The sequence below is a fragment of the Rattus norvegicus genome, chromosome 14 (assembly GCF_036323735.1).
Source record: "Rattus norvegicus strain BN/NHsdMcwi chromosome 14, GRCr8, whole genome shotgun sequence".
Taxonomy (NCBI): Eukaryota; Metazoa; Chordata; class Mammalia; order Rodentia; family Muridae; genus Rattus; species Rattus norvegicus.
The window spans coordinates 13091641-13109482 of record NC_086032.1 but is presented as its reverse complement, the minus strand read 5'-3'; the positions used below and the strand labels follow the sequence as shown (position 1 = coordinate 13109482).

Sequence of the window (17842 nt, the reverse complement as noted above, 5' to 3'; positions counted from 1 at the left end):
TTTTTTTCCAAAGTCTTTATTAAGAAATAACTCAAACATTCAGAAAAGTTGAAATAGTAGACCAATGAAAAAGTCTATAATGTTAACAGTTTACTATCTACATATGAACACACACACACACTCTCTCTCTCCTCTCTCTCTCTTTCTCTCTCTCTCTTTGGTCACTGCATTTGAAAACAAACTGCCATCTTTATGAACCTTACTCCAAACACTTCAACAGACACCATCCAAGAACAAGAAAACACAATAGCATTTCCCATCTAGCGACTGTATCATAGTCCTTATATAAATTGCCCCTTATCTCACAAATGCTTTTCCTACTTGCTTTATATTTCTTTATATTTACTTTATATCTGTACATATAAAGGAAAGTAGACCCAACCACATTTTACATGTATTATCTCACTAGTTTATTTCCATCCAGAATAGTTCATCAACTTACCCACCTCAAACACTCACACTGAACTTTAAGAACGATGATATCTTGCTAACTAACCTTTACCTTTTTAGGGACTTCAACACCTGTTCCCTTCCACCAAAGTCTTGAAGTCTTAAATAGATCTAAATATGATTATATCCAACATTGAATTTCTATTTATGAAACACTAAGACCCAAAAACGTGTCTGTTGAGATTCACGTCTGAGTATATCACCCATAAATATCCATAGGATATTGTATATGAGCTCAGCATGTTTCCACACATGTTTACGCATACATTATATGACCATAATGGCCATTATAAGAAGGGTGGTGGGCTGGTCTAAGATGCTGCAGTGTCTTCACCATTGTACGTTATATTCTAAAGGGTATATATGCCCTTAACTCTTCGCTAGAAATCGAACCATTAGGTCCTTAAGCAAACACAGCAAACACAAATCAAGAGTGTTTCCCTCTGAAACAGGACAGTTTGTGATAGAACACCACACCCTCCCAGACGTGAAGTCTTTCATATTGACTCCAGACCACCTAGGAGGAATTCAGTTTGACCTGCAGCTCCTGTGGAGTGCTCAGACATTTGATTCTCCACATCAACTCTGGCGAGCCACGAGCTCTTACAACAGGTAAATACCGTGATAGAAGCTTCTGGGGCTTGACCTGAAAAGTGTTCAACTTCCTGCAAGAGCTTGAAACATAGACCCTGGAAGATTCTTCCAGACTTTCTGAATGTTCTCCTGCCCTCCACTTAACCTGCCAGGGCTGGGATTGCTACTGAGTAGCAAGTTAGTGATGGGCACAGAGACTCCTGGAGAATTCTGTGTCTGGCCATAAGCACACCGATCCCCTCCCCCAATGAGAATTTCTAGTGTTCTTCAACTTTGAAAAGTAATGAAGGCCATCGAGTCTGAGAGCTAGCCCAATGGAGGTGAGTGTCTGCTCAGGAGAGATACTGTCTCCATGGTGTTTGCCTCCTTTTCTGCAACATAGCCTGGGATAGCTACATTTTAACAGACAGAAGCTCTTGCATTTAAGAATTTGTTAACAGGCTGTCAGTCGACAAGACATACTAAGCAAATTGCAAGTAGGTTTCCTTAACTCTCTTTGTCGTCACATGAACCATGGATTATTTTAGCTCCGGGCCTTTTTTCCCCCCCAGCTTTCCTCATAGAAAAGACTTGAGTAAAGGGGGGGGGACCTAACACCTTGGGGATAATACTCTGAATGTCAGAATAATCAGAGACGAGTTCCTGAAAGTGACGCTTACAGAGTTGTCAGTGCATAAATGCCACCTGAGCCCTGCTTCAGGAAGTCATGTCTGACTGGGGCTAAGTCCTCATCAGGTCTTACTGTGACTACAGTCTGCTCTGCCTGTTTCCAGAAAGGACTACTCAGGGGAGTACACCATCTACCTGATCCCTTGCACCGTGCAGCCCACACAGCCATGGGTGGACCCAGGAGAGAAGTCTTTGGCCTGCACTGCTCATGCCCCAGAAAGGTAGGCCAATAAGGCGATGCTTCCTACTTCTGTATCTTTGTTTAAGAATTCTGCCCACTAAAATGTTTTCGTAATCCTAGAAGTACCCACTGTGCTTCCATAGTCATGCGCCGATGTGTAAAACTGTCGTGTCAGCCAATAGGCATAGCCCCACCTAAACAAGGGAGACTTCTGCCTTCTCATGTCAACTCTCTGAGTACAATGATCCTTCGTGGTCTATTTAATGTTGTATGTTTTCAGTTATGTACATCTTATCAGTGGCTTTGCTATTTTTAAATGACTCCTAAGCATAGCACCAAAGTGTTTTCTATCATTTCTAAGCACATAAGGGCTATCATGTGCCCCTATACAGCACTATTAAAGAAGCCCCAGTCAGGCATGCATGAATTATTATGCTATTGTCTGTGGATCTGATGTTAATGAGTCAACAACGTCTACTAAGTAAAGGGATCTTTAAATGGGCGCACACATAAAATAAGGTTGTGCTGGTCTATTGGGGTCAGGTTGTGACCGGATGTTCATAGCAACTTCGTTCTGTATCTCCTGGGCAGAAGGGGTCCAATACCCACCCACTCGATTTTATGGACATGAACTGTGGAAAGAATAAGAATCAAATATATGGAGCTGGAGAGATGGCTCAGCAATTAAGAGCACTGGCTGGTCTTCTGGGGGATCCAGGTTCTATCCCCAGCACCATCATGGCAGTTAACAGCCATGGTAACTCCAGTAACAGGGAGTCCAACACCTGCCTTTGCACTCCATGTGTGCCAGGCACCTTTGTGGTACACTGACATACGTGCAGTAAACACTAATATACATAATAAAATACCATTGAAAATTTAACAGAACGGGCTTGTACCTTCCTCAGGCCTGAGACCACATTAAGCCTTTTCCCTTCGTTCAGATTTTATCACGTGCTTGCACTGTTCTGATCACTGAGGTTATAAAATTATATTACAACGGTGTAGTTTCACAGCCTCTCAGGTCTCAGGTACCTTAGAGTTTAGTGCCACCTGTCTGAAGACTGAACAGATGACCTAGAAAACATTGAGAGATGTCAAAGCCAGCATTGGTATTAAGAGAGAACTACTTGAAGTTCATGTTCAAAGATTGGGAATTGGCTGTTGGATTCAATAATGCCCGGCTTCTTAGTACACAGCCTGGTGAGCTTCAGGGTCTATTGACCTGGAGGGAGGAGGTGAATTCAAGAGAGGTAAGCAAGCAGGAACAATAGGGATAAAGAGCCTTTCTGAAAGGGGTGTCAGGGAAGAGGTACACTGACTGATAACGATGAGGGGCCATACATTTTCAGAGCTTCTATTGGGTTATGTTTTAGGGTAGAAAAGAATTCCAAATGTTTGCATGCTGCAGCAGGAGGGAGAACAGGGGGTAAAGCCAGGTCCTAGATGGCAAAAAAGGGACAGGCACAGGACGTGAGGGAAAGACTAACATTAGCTTAGAGTCAAGACAGTTCATCCACTAAATAAGGAAGGCGGGCAGAGCCTACAGATGGCAAAGAAGTAAGAACTGGTCAACTGGAGGACTAAGCCTGTGGAGGGGGGCATCTGACTGAATGGGCATTGCTCAGAATGAGAGGAACACTGAGGGCTGAGGGAGCAGAGGAAGTGAGCAGAGGGCCATAAGCACAGCAGAGCGCAGCCCGGCAAGCAGGCTGGATCGTCTTTAAATGGCTGCATTATTGATGGTAAACAAACTGCGGATGTGAACATACGTGTTTAATCCATATTGACATACGAGTGTACTTGTGAAATATCACTGCGATCAAGACAATAAACAACCAGTTCCTCCAAAAGTTTCCTCACACCCCATCTCTCCCCATCTCTGGGTGTCCCGTCATCTGCTGTCTGTCACCAGGAAATTGAATTCTCCAGAACCTTACATAAATGTTATCACACAATCGCAGTTACTTTCCCCCAGCTCATCTCCCTTGGCACGCTTATCTGAATCCCTGCATTACTGTGTAAGTAGTTTGTTCCCATCATTGCTGCGTTGTATTACATGGTATGGGAAAAGCAATCTATCGGTTCATCATGTGATGGGCAGCCGGGTTCTTTCCAAGTTGGAACTGTTTTTTTAAATAAGTCTCCCCTGACTATGTATGGGCAAGCCTCGTGTGTGGACACATGTTTTGTGTTTTCTTCTATAAATACCCAGGAGTTAGGCAGCTGGATCATATGGTAGGTGTGTATTGAACATAAAAAGTTGGCGGGCTGTTTTCCCAAGTGCCGTGTGGACATCTCTGCGTACCATGACTGTGTAAAGTACCCCGGGGTCCTTTACACTCTGGGAAGAGTGTTCGGGAATGGCCTGCTGCGGGCTGAAGAATTAATGGTCTGATAGGATGAGCTGAAAAATGTAGGAAGTGGCCAGGGAGGTGTTTGAAAATGGAATCTGGGGGCTTGCCCACAGTATCGATAGGAAAGTAGGTGGCCGCTGTTGCAACCAGCCCGTGGAAGGTAAGTAAATCAGGGCAGAGAGGTAGAGATTTAGATGGCTTGTCTGTCTGGATGGCAGTCACCGTAATTGATAACTGGGATAATGATTCAAGGAATCCCACCCAGTCAGCCGTATAGAGGAGGGATGGGGACCAGGAAAATCAGACAGAACACAGGCATGTAATCTGTTGGGACATGCTAAGAAACTTTATTTTTCTTTAAAACAAGTTTAGTTATGAAGTTCTCTAGCTATTCCATGAAAACAAATATGTATTTGTGTGTGTATATATAGGTAACCAATGTATATTTAGCCCCAATCTTAAGAAACGGAATATTCCCAATGCTTCGGGGTTTTTTATTTTTATTTATTTTATTGGGGGTGGTGTTCTTTTGCTTTGTTTTAGAGAAGGAGTCTTGCTGGGTAGGCCAGGCTGGGCTTGAACTTCCTATGTAGCCCAGGATAGACATGAATCCGGTCTTCATGCTTTTAGCCTCCTAAGTCCCGGGTTAAAGGCATGCATTACTCTGTCAACTGTCAGGCCCCGTCCAGACACTGACAGCGTTCTCTATACATAAGCTCTCCTTTCTTCTTACCCGAGTGGCCCCCTAACAGGATTTTTTTTCTTAGAATCCCTGGTTTGTTTTATGATTGTGTTTCATGTTGCTGTCTAACGGCTTTCTTTGTTTCCAGTTTCTCCCTGTTTTTTTATTGTGTGTGTGTGTGTGTGTGTGTGTGTGTGTGTGTGTGTGTGTGTTTATATGCATATATTCATGTGTGCGTGTGGGCATTTGTGCACACCAGAGTAATCAATCCGAGTACTTTCTTCTATCACTCCTCTACCTTTTCTTTAATTAATTTTTTCAAACAACATATGAATAGTTATACACATATATGTGTATATATTTTATACAACAGAGAGTTGGAAAGAAACTAACATCAACCTCTGGCCTCTACATGTGGATACCTAGACACATGCCCTCCCTGTACATGCATGCATACACTCTACACTTACCCCACACACACACACACATACTTTTGGGGGATAAAGTGCAACTGGTACCAAAGAGTTCTAAGGACTAAATTATTCTGAGAAGCTTAGACTGGGGCTAAGGCTGTGACTCTGTTGGCAGAGTGCCGGAGTAGCCTCAACGCTGTAGAAACGGAGCATGATGGGGTGCACGCCTATTATCCTAGAACCTGAAAGGAAAGAGGAGGGAAATATCAAAACTGTTCTCAACTATGTGGGCCCTACCTCAAGCATTAAAAGTGAATAAAGGACCAGATTATCCTCATGAAGACATTCAATCAGTAATTGGTCAGCGAAGCTTCATGCATGGCCAAGAAGGCCAGGCAAAGAGGACAACTCAAATGCCCATGGGAAGTTAACCCTGCCCTCAAATAGCTCTCGTTCCTCCCACATCTAGGTTCCTGATACCCATCGCGTTCCAACAGACCAACCGCCCTGTGCCGGTTGTGTATTCGCTCAATACTGAGTTTCAGCTCTGCAATAACGAGAAGGTATTCTTGATGGATCCCAACACGTCTGATATGTCGCTGGCAGAAATGGATTACAAAGGAGCTTTTTCCAAAGGTGAGTTGTTTCCTCTGGCTGCGGCTAGTGGCTCTGCCTGGATAGGCGACTCTTCTGAGTGAGTCCCAGGACTGGATGCGTATCTTTACCCATACCCAGTCAGCTAGCCTTTCAGGGAACATCTCCCGGGCCTCCATTCCAGGGCAGGCAAGGTAGAAGTAAGGAAAAGTCCCACATTCTCCCTTCAGTTTATAAACTACCTCCCAGCTCCCAGTGCATCACCATGGGAAAGCACTGGTGTGGGCAGTAAGGGAATTGGCATGTGTGATACAATTCTGACACAGTGTCTAACTGTTACCTCTGGATTCCCTGGAGAGGTTTCATAGCACTCCTGTTGGCTCTCAGCTGTATTTCCAGCACCATGAAGCTCCCTGGCATAAGTTACTTAAGGGAACAATAACAGGCCTGTCTTTTGGGCTCTTAGAAGGATTAAATAAAATGAATAAGAATTAAATTAAAAAATTATAAAGAACTTGAGAACACATGAGATACCTTAGATGAAAGTTCCCACACTAGGATTCACACCAACCCCGTGCTTAGCATTTCTACATGGATTCTGTCCTGTCTCCCTCCCCAAAATGTCCTGACAAATGCTAGCTCATGTTTCGGGAGACAGCTCAAAGATCACCCCTCCTCAAACCCTTCCACACCTCTCCTAAAGCAGACCCCATGCCAGCTCTGCACCCAGGCTCCTTCCTCTGTCGTAGCAGGTGATGTACCGTCTCGTACATGCTATCAGAGTGAGTGGCCAAGGCAAGGTACCCCCAGTCTCAATCCTACCGTCACCACTTGTAGTTGTGGTGACTTTTAACAATTTACTCAGCCACCTGGTGCCTCAGTCTGCTCAGCTAGAAGATGGTAAGCACCCCGTGCGCTTTACTGCGTGAGAAAAGTTTGGTATAGTACATAGCGATTGCTGGATTTGATAAATGTTATCAATAAATGTTATTAATCTCTTTGTTCTCATTTCCGTCTCATTTGCCTCTCACTCACCTCTGTATCCCTCGTGCAGAGCTGAGTGGTTGCCATATCATAAATGCTTCAGTAATGTGAATGAATTAGAGGTGCAATAAATGGTAGATGTATATTTCAGGGACACATGGACTCAGAGCTCTTCACAGAAAAGGCACTTTTGACTCTGAGGGAGTGCGTTTAGTCCTCTCTGCTCTTGACATGACTTTCTCTTTCACCACCAAGCCCAATCTAGCTGGTGCCTTTCAATCTTTCCAGGTCAGATCCTTTACGGCCGAGTCCTTTGGAATCCAGAGCAAAACCTTCATTCTGCTTACAAACTGCAGCTGGAGAAAGTCTATCTTTGTACGGGCAAGGATGGCTACGTGCCTTTCTTTGACCCTACGGGGACAATCTACAATGAAGGGCCACAGTACGGATGCATTCAGCCAAATAAACACCTGAAGCACAGATTCCTGCTGCTGGTACGCCCTTCCTCATGCCAATACTGAGGAGGCCAGCGAGACGCTGTCTCTGCTGTGAATCCTGACAGAAACCGTTTCCTTTTCCTCTATATGTACTTCTATTGTTCTTCCTCTCTGGTCACCTACCTACATTTCCAACTTACTGGTTATGGTGGGTGGAAAGATATGGTGTTGTTGATATTCCAGAAAGAGGAACCTCTAAGCCAGTGTTTCCTCAAGCTGGTTCAAAGGCCCTGAGTAGCACTTAGACTCCTTCCAAGAGTCCACACAGTTAAAATTGCTCCCCTAATACACAGTGTCATGGCCTCTTCACCCGCACATCCGCACCAGAAAGTTTAATAATAGAATTCAGACCCCATGTTGTCCTTGGGGCTGGAGAGATGGCTCAGTGGTTAAGGGCATGTATTGCTCTGGCAGAAGACTCAGTGTGGGTCCCATCAGTTTGGTTCCACATCAGGAAGCTTACACCCTTAGGGAACTGAATGCCTTCTTCAGTTAAATACATGTCCACATACATACACCACACACACACACATACACACACTAAATATTGGTGGAGGAGGAAGAGGAGGAGGAGGAAGAAGAGGAAGAGGAGGAGGAGGAGGAGGAGGAAGAGGAGGAGAAGGAAAATACCACCAAATTTTGAAGACTATCCAGGAAAAGAAGAGAGTACAGCTCAGTAAAGGGCTTGCTGTATGAGGGCCTGAGTTTGAGCCTCAGAACCAACATAAAGAGTGGGTACCTATAATACAGGGACAGCAGACATGAGGACATCTGTCGCTCACCAGCCAGCCAGTCAAGGAGCTCCAGCTTCAGTGAAAACCATCTCAAAAGTAAGGTGAAGAAGTGACTGAGGAGCACACCCAACATCAATCTTAGGAATCCACACACAAGTACACACTCCCACACGAACATGTCCACACAACACACAACTCTATCATCTGTCTGCCTGTCTGTCTATCATATCCATACCACACACAACTTTATCATCTATCTGTCTGTCATATCCATACAACACACAACTCTATCATTTACCTCTGTCTGCCTATCTGTCTGTCTATCATATCCATACCACACACAACTCTATCATCTGTCTGTCTGTCTGTCATATCCATACAACACACAACTCTATCATCTGTCTGTCTGTCTATCATATTCATATAACACACAACACTATCATCTATATTTTTGTCTGTCTATCTATATCATATCATAGATATATACATATATATGATAGACAGATTATACATATACATCAGCTATCCTCCTCAATCACATGAAAAAGTTATAGATACCTCCTTTTTTCCAACTGTATAGCTGTGTTCAAAGCTAGACTTTCTTCCTATATTAGCTAAAATAGCATAATTGTAAGCATTTAAAATTTAAAACAGCACAAAACATATGACTGGATACAAAAACAGGAGAATCTCACAAAAACAGATCTCTTTGGAGAAAGAGATGAATGTGGGTATATTTCACTAAAAATTATCTAAGTTAGGCCAGCATATAATAAACTTCTCATTGTAAATTTAAAATGACTGCAGGAGCATTTTATTTAATTGTTCAGGTTTAACGATAGTAACTAGTGATAGAAGAAAATCACATGGAAAGGAGCCCTTTGCGATCTTTGGATTTTAACCGTGGAAAGGATCCTCAGACTAAGTAGCTTGAGAACTGGGGATGGTTGGCTACGAATGTCCAGCCTTCGAACAAACAGAATGAATTCCTCTTCAAGACTCTTGCCAAGAGCTTGTGGATGACTAACAACATCAAAATCAATCTCTCTCTCTCTCTCTCTCTCTCTCTCTCTCTCTCTCTCTCTCTCATACACACACACACACACACACACACACACACACACAAGCTATGGTCAGTGAGAAACAGATTAGACAGAACCTTCCAGAATCCTTCCTTGTGGTATCCAGACGTAGCACTGACTTGGAGGGAAACCCTGCACAGCACTCACTCTCCTCACCCTGCCCACAGAAGGAGGGGAGAAATCCCCCTCTTCTCAGTCTTGCCTTTCAAATGCCTTGTCCTTTGCTCCTTTTAATCCTAGGACCGCAGCCAGCCAGAGGTCACTGACAAGTATTTCCATGATGTGCCTTTCGAGGCCCATTTCGCTTCTGAGTTGCCTGATTTCCAGGTGGTCAGCAGCATGCCGGGTGTGGATGGATTTACCCTCAAAGTAGATGCCCTCTATAAGGTAACCACCAGTTTCTTCTGATGCCCTTCTCACAGGGAGACCTTTTGCATTGTTTTTAAACCTATCATTCACTCTCAAGAGTTCCCTGTCCCCAGGAGACCAAAGCAAGGATCAAATTCTTGGATTTGCATCTGAGCACCTGCCCTTGTCCATCGTTACATGGCCTGCTCTGATTTTTTTTCCTGTGTTCTTTTAAATTGCTTCCTTTGGGGCTGTCTGCTGAACCAGCTGATTTCCCAGGCACTGGGAAAACACTGAACAAAGTCATAAGTACAAAGCCCGAGTCAGAGACACAAAGGATCATCGTCAGATGGGGATGGGGGTGGGAAATACGCTAAGTTCTAGCAACAAACAAGAACCAACAAGGTCAAATTTGGCCTTGTTTCTTTCTGTCTCCAAGTAGCTATCCATTGACCTTGGATCAGGACGATCACTGATCTTTTGAAGCCGTTTCAAAGCCATGAAGCCTTCCCAGATGGCCAGGCGAGAAGGCAATCAAATGCTCTATATGGTTCCCCTCTTGGGGGTGATCCAGGAAGTGTTCAAGTTCAGCAAATCTGTATATTATGCTTAGAGTTGTTTAGTGAAAGTTTGTTGAATGACTCCATTTTAACTGAGGTTCATCGGTAAATAGTAAGTTAGCATAAGGGGCGATTAAAGGGCACAGAGAATAAATGTGCTAGCTGACGGTATTATTCCACTGCTATTAATAAAGGCCAATAACTCATAAGCACTCATTTAGCTAAAGAGACCATGAAATAAATTAGTAGGCTATTCCACATGAGGAAGGAGATAGGAAAGAATGTGTACACCCGAGATCACGCTAATCTGGAAATAAAAGAGAATCCCCAGACTTTCATTCAGTTCCCTGTCCCTTAGGACCTCAAGCATCCACTGTTGATATTCTAAGACCTTTGTCCTATCCAGTCCTATTGGAGCAGATGTCTTTCCATCTCCTTTCTTCTAAAACGCTGTCCGGGTAACATGTGTGTTGTCCCTGTCTGTCTCGGCCCACAGGTGGAAGCAGGACATCAGTGGTATCTCCAAGTGATCTACATCATCAGCCCTGACAGCATCTCGAGGCCTCGGGTCCAGCGCTCTCTCACTGCCTCTCTGAGGCGCCACCAAAGGGACCTGGTGGATCCCAGCGGCTGGCTGTCTCTCGATGACTCCCTCATCTACGACAACGAAGGAGACCAGGTCAAGAACGGCACCAACATGAAGTCCCTGAACCTGGAACTGCAGGAGCCCGTGATAGCTGCTTCCCTGTCACAATCCGGAGCCTCTATCGGCAGTGCCCTGGCTGCTCTCATGCTTCTCCTGCTGCTGTTTCTGGTGGCCTGTTTCATCACCAGGAAGTGCCAGAAGCAAAAGAAGAAACAGCCTCCGGAGGACACTCTGGAGGAATACCCCCTGAATACCAAGGTGGATGTAGCCAAGAAAAACACAGACAAGGGGGAGAAGAATGCCAACAGACAGTACTGTACCGTGCGCAACGTCAACATACTGAGTGACAGTGAGGGGTATTATACGTTCAAAGGTGCTAAAGTAAAAAAACTGAACCTGGAAGTCAGAGTCCACAACAATTTACAAGATGGGACGGAAGTTTAATGCGAAGACCCGAGGCGTATTTTCTTTTTTTTTTTTTTTCTAAAATCCTTTTTATAAAACGGGGAGAAATACTGGTATTTTTATAATCTTTCAAGTTAAAAAAAAAAACAAAACAAAAAGGGAACACTAGCTTTGAGCGGTGGACAGCACACATAGCATGCATCGACTCACAACTGAGCTACCTCACGAAACAGAACCACTGAGGCACGTCCCCCTCCCCCAGAGTGTCAGAGTAGGGTTATGCCTGCAGGTCCCTGTAACGGTCTCAGTGGCCACACAGGGCGACCCTGTGAGGCTGACTGCAGAAGCGTTTTAGAACTAGGACAGATACTGGACAATTAGCTTCGCTGATCAGATCGAGAAAGCTCCATGGGCAGCAGTTATCTGAGAGTACAAAGCCTTTGCTTCCTTCCCCTGCCCAACTTTCTTCTCTGTGGGCTTTTCTGGACTTCTAGACACAGAATACAGAAGGCTGACACACAGACTCCATTAACGATTCTAATCAGCACAGCTTAGACAATCTGTGCACTGTTTCCACTTACTGTCCTGTGCGCCCTGGCCACCTCTGAGTGCATTTGGCTTTTCTAGAGCCCTTTTTGAACGGGGATCGCAACATGCTTTACCCTGGAGTGCTTGGAGCGATGAGGAGTGCTGCAAAGTACCACAGCCTTTGCATGCCAGAGATACCCACTTCCCCCGGCTTTCTGTGGTTTATCAATGCAATGGGAGCTTGTGTGTTTGGGGTTTTTAATTTTGTTAATTTTTTTTTTTGTAGAGTAAGTGAATCATTTGAGTAAGCAAATTTCCTAGAGGTCGGAATGAAGCCAGAGTTAGCAGATACACATGGGGCCTCTTTGCTGTGTGTCACACAGCAGATAGAGGTACCGTCCCTGGTGTGATATTCAGGGGACTTCTCTCTGGGGGTTCTTTTCTGGTAGCTCAGGCACTTAATTTCTCCCACATCAGTACACGACAACCCACATCACGTGTGGCTTTTACATAGCATAGTGTTCAGATATCGACTTGAATATTCTGTGTGGTGTGCACACAACTTGCCTTTGTTTTCTTTTTGTTTCTACCTTATTGGTAAAATCTGACGCGTGCACGTACACTGTGTTTTTACCCAGAGGCACAATTCCGTTAGCCAGAAGCAAATGTTAGTCCAGTGCATGGCACGTCCTATCAGTGAGTAAATCACAGAGCATCCTCCTTGTGTAGTATCGGTGTGGAAATGACCCAAACTCTTTGAGAACATTCCAGACTCGTACTAAAATCTAGAAAGAATGAACCGTGAAAACTTTACAGGCAACTCTGCAGACCCGGAGCTCGAGAGCAGAGCCTGTGTGAACCACAGCTCTTCATTCTACAGCAGTGCCTTGCACATTACAAGCATGCCAGAAGTGTTTGTTGAGTGAATGCGTGGACGGCGTGCCGAGTGAATGACAGGGAGTAAACTGAGAAAGAAGAGGTGAGACTGTGTGCTATGACTTAACAGGGCGTGTAGAAACGGCCGCTGTTGTAGTATTTGGATTGTGAAATAGTCCTTCAACTGAGGGAAGGGGGGGGGGGGAAGCACACTTTTAGGTGGGTATGACTGGAGGTGTTTCTGAGGAGTCAGGAACAGAAATGATTGTAGTAATGCATGAGCTGCATATTGGCGTCCAGAATGGGAGATTTGGTGGGAATCCGGTTTCACATTTCGAGAGTAATGCGGTGTCTTCAGGACAGGAGAGGTCAGTTGAGCCCAGAAATTCCTGGCTGGTCAGGTGCTACTTCAGACCAGCTAGCATAATTCAAGGCAGAAATTGTGGAATCGCTTCAAGAATCTAGAATCGATACCCATCCCGTGCAGCAGAGCTCATGTTGCCCTGAATCTCCAGGACAACAGAGAGGGCTAGAGCACAGACAGGGAGCCAATCATTTGTAGAGCAGCTTCCCATTGGCCCATTCCTGGTCACACCTCCCGCTGCCAGGATGTTCACACATTAGAGCGCGGGCTTTCGGTGGCCTCCACAGAGACACACCTTGCATACCTGTGAAGAGGTGGCAGAGCCTGGTGAGGGAAGGGAGGCTGAATCCAGAGGCCTTTGTGTACAGGGTGGGCAGTGAAAAGACACGAGCCTGTGCGGAACTGGTCATGGTGAACTCTTGGCCAAAGAACAGCCCCTGAAATAGCCCTGCCTCCCAGCCTCGCCCCTACAGACACTTTATTAGAAGGCAGCCTCCTCTCGTGGATGCCCACTTCTGAAGCAGGAAGCGTTAGGAGACGTAGTGCTGAGATTTGCCTTTTGAGCGATTTCGAATTGTTCATTTCATTTACATTTTGTACTTCCTCTTTGGGATTGGATAATTTTGGTGACTAGTGTGGATTCTATGTCCGTGAAAGCTTTGCTTTCGGTGTTTCTTACTTCTCCACTAATGCCTTGTGTGTGTTTTTGCTAACCTTTTAGATCATACCTTCAGGTGAGAAGAACAGAAAAACCCTCAGCGGGGTTGCTCCTTGCTGCCAGGTGCTGGCTGTGAAGGTCAAAAGAAATAATTGTCTGCACCGGCCTTGCCTGTACCAAGGTCTTTGGAAAACCCCTGCGGGTTCCTATTGTTGGATGGGAAATTGTGTGGAAAAATGTTTCCACAATCTTAACAATAAGCGTTCTCGGTCTCCTGTAGGTTTTTGTTATTCCTGGTTCTCACCTGCTCAGACTGAGGAAAACATTTGTGGTGCTGTCAACCTGTGTTCTTGACCCTCAGATGATTTTTTTTTTTGTATTTTCAGTATGAATTTGTGTGTTACAAATTTCTGATTTCGCCAATAGCATATGCCACTATATAAATTTGTATCAATAATAAATGACAGCCTGGTTGTCGTTTGTTTGCTTGACTCTGTTCTTTTTCCATTTTTCTTCTTATTAGCATAGACACTGCACCGAGCTGGTACATCATTCTGCAACCTGAGGCTTTTTTTTTTTTTTTTTTTTTTTTTTACAAAAAAGAGAGCAAAACTACTAGTTTTGAATCTGAAACATACTAACTGTGCTGAGAGCAAGACCGCTGAATAAATTCATAGGCTCGGATCTAGCTTTGCCTTTGCGGTCAGAACAAAGAGAAATAATTTAATTCCCATGTGAGTACAGTAGGATGAATGTTGTCATCAATCCTTCCCCCCAAGATCGCTGATACAAGGTGAGCAAGGTTAGGACCTTCTTTGTTGCACAAGGAAAGGATCACTAAGTGTCTCAAACATCACCCAGGAGATGATCAGATCTCCAAATGAGTTTGCTGGTCTGTGAAGGACACGGTGGCAGAGACAGAATAGGACTGAGCCCAAGCGATTTTGGCATTCTGCAAGCCTGTGCATGTGTGTGCTTTACCCTCTGATAATAGGAAACACTGCCAAGGACAGTGCCCAGCATGGCTCTGTTGGCACATTTGCAAACTCAGCAAGATCTGAAAATTCGACATGCTTTCGTAAAAGCTGAGGAAGGGATGCCACCCAAAGCCAGACCCCTAAATCCCCAAAGCCCAGGGGCCCTACTGCGATCTTCAAATCCTCTTAGTGTCCCACTGCCCCATTATTACCCTTCACCTAACAGCACTCAGCCTTGGAGTGCGTTTCCCTAGAGCACACGAAGGAACCGTTCCAAAAACTGGCTTCTAAACTCTTTAAAGATTGGCTACAACAGTGCTTCTGAGACTTGAAATTTCATGGCCATAAAACTGAGGAATTTTGAGTGGCAGAATATTCATTCCCATTTAGAACTTACAACGTCTCATTGGGAGATTTTTAAAATTGAAAAACCGAGGGAGGAAATAATATCTAGACTATGTTACTACGTTCAGCCGCACGAAATTGAGGGGTCTTATGGATCTTGAGAAGTCTGCAATATAGATCTGTATGTGTCTACTTAATATCAGGATACCAGAACGAATGTCTTTTATAGATACTTACCCCAAATGAGCTGCAGAGAGCTCTGTCTGACGAAAGCCCATCAGAATAGTGTGCTAATCACATTGTCACAGTCTAGGGACAATGTCCAATGAGGTACTGAGTATGTCTGACAAAAAGCAACCAAGTACCGTGACCCCATTATCCTTTCTATCTGGTCCTATAACAAGTCTGAGGCAAGTGCCCTCCATAATTCTGTTTTAAAAATCCAAATGAATACCGGAATTTCAAAGCTTTAAAAGGCAAAACATCATTGGTCTCAGGTTCCCATTACCCTGATTGGATGCTTGTACTGGGTTTACATAACACAACAGAACCACGATCCAAGCCTTTCTTCAAAGACTGGCAGGAGTTTCATCCTTAGGTCTGTTTTGGTTTAAAGCAATCAGGTTCTAGGACTAGTCAACACACAATAAAAGTTTATTAGGGTCCAGCCTCTGGGACAACTTCCAAAAGTTGTTCAAAACCAGATCTAAGACATGCCCTCAAACCTCCCACTGAGAAATGTTTCAAAGAACGAAACAATGCTTGCCACCCATAGATCCTGGAAACAGCCAGGCAGCCAGTGGACTGGCTTCATCGGCTGTGATTGGCCATATGAAGCCACTGAATTGAGAGTAGCTTCAAGTGGTCAGCCCCTGCTATTCCCTCCTGCCTTGTTGTGGTTTCCTTCCTGGCCACAGGCCCTGTTGGACAGTCTCTCTTCTGAAGTTTCTGTTTGTATTGGCTCTGAATATCCCCTTCCTTCCCTTGGCCATGTGGAGACAGCAATGATCCCATGATTTTCCTGGTCCTCAGGGACTTCACGATGCCCAGGGAACATGGCAACATTGCCCATAGGTCTGTATGCACTCTGTGTTAAGATTGTGTTTCATTCCAATGCTCAGGGTATACTGTCTCTCTTGTGCCTGAACTGGGACAGTCTTTAAACCTGGTGGCACTCAATTACAGGTCGTTTTTATTTTAATGCCAAACACAAACGCTTGAGGTGAAAGCAAGTGTCTGTTTTAAATTTGCCATTCAGGTTAATACTTAACAACTGACTCTCGGAGCTACTGTAAGTCTCACAGGTAGCATTTACAGGCTGTTGTTAGTAAATACTCCATCCTCCCACCGTCATTTCTCTAGATAACGAAAGCACAATTTTATACTATATTTCACCACACGCACGCAAGAGGTACCAGTAACCGCAGGAGCACGGCAACATTAGCAAGTGATTTCTTTTGAGTATCTTCTTATTTCCAGGGCTAGGAACCAGGGCCTCCACTATGTGCCTGCAAGTGCTACAGTCCCAGCACTATTTTGACTATGTTCCCTCTGTTTTTAACTCACTTCATTCAATTGTTAGCTACTCGAGGTTTTGCTTACAGTTTAAAATAGGTTTTAGTAATTCTTTGAGAATTTCACTTATGGTCTTTTGATCATGTTTACCTCCCCTTCCCCAACAGATCCACCCCACCCCATTCCATAACCACCCAACTTCGTGAGTTCTTTTTTCTTTTTTATATCTATCAAATTCTATTTTGCTCTGCTATAGTTCTCAAATGTTCTCAATGTACTATGGAGCCAGATTCTTTTAAGTTTTTCTTTTTTAATAATTCTGGGGGGTTTTTTTCCTTAAGATTTATTTTTACTTCATGTATGTGAATACACCGTCATTGTCTTCCGACATACCAGAAGAGGGCATCAGATCCCTTTACAGATGGTTGTGAGCCATTATGTGGTTGCTGGGAATTGAACTCAGGACCTCTGGAAGAGCAGCCAGTGCCCTTAACCTCTGAGCCATCTCTCCAGCCTAATGTGGAAGATTCTTTAAGAAAACTGACTCCCTCTTTCCCTGAAGCTATCCGTCAGCTACCAGGAGCTCCCCCAGTCAGAAGTGAAGCCTTGCCTGCTTTTCCTTTTTCTGCTGGATTTCTGCCTTGTGTGAGCTAACACGGGGCTTGTGCATGCTGTCATAGCTGCTGTGAACGCATATGTGCAGCTGCCTTGTATTCAGAAAGCACTCTTTCATTGTTCTCATCCATCACATCTGGCTTTTGCACTCTCATGCTCTCTTTTCTGCGATGATTCCCCGAGCCTTGGGAGGAGAGGGTGTGATATAGACACCCCTGGAGGGTTGAGCATTCCACAACCTCTGGTTCTCTGCCTCTTAACCAGGTGGGTCTTTGTGTTGATCAGGATCCACTGCACAAAGAAGTTTCACTAATGAGGTTGAGAAATGCACTAACCTATGAGTATGTGATGGTTTGAGAATGGCCCACATAGGCTCATGTGTTTGAATATCTGGTCCACAGCTGGTGGAATTGCTTGGGAAGGATTAAGCAGCATGTGGCCTTGTTGGAGGAGATGTGTCACTAGGGAAAGGCTTTGAGGTTTCAAAAGCCCATTTCCAGTGTCTCTCTGCCTCATGGTTATGTCTCAAGATGTGAGCTCTAGGTTACTGCTCCAGCACCATGCCAGCCTGCCCGCCTGCCTTCCTGCCTGCCTGCCTACTGCTATGCTTCCCACCATGATAGACCTAGACTCTAACCCTATGAAGCTTTAAGTTCCAAACAAACTCTTCCAATAAACGGCTTTAGCCACGGTGTCTTATCATAGCAATAGAATATTAACTAATGCAAGATATAACAATAAATCATTAGGAATTGGTTTAATACTATG

General features: G+C 44.5%; 1 protein-coding gene across 2 annotated transcripts in view; it reads left to right on the top strand.

Moving 5' to 3' along the window:
* The window catches only part of Fras1 (Fraser extracellular matrix complex subunit 1), a 411526-nt gene extending 397413 nt beyond the window's left edge, over window positions 1-14113 (top strand). For both annotated transcript variants that reach the window (XM_039091669.2, NM_001415086.1), the window contains 6 exon segments: window positions 903-1062; window positions 1818-1934; window positions 5816-5982; window positions 7213-7418; window positions 9478-9624; window positions 10642-14113. In XM_039091669.2, the coding sequence (XP_038947597.1) occupies window positions 903-1062; window positions 1818-1934; window positions 5816-5982; window positions 7213-7418; window positions 9478-9624; window positions 10642-11235 (1391 nt within the window). In that variant the 3' untranslated portion in view covers window positions 11236-14113.
* Window positions 14114-17842: the final 3729 nt, after the last annotated feature.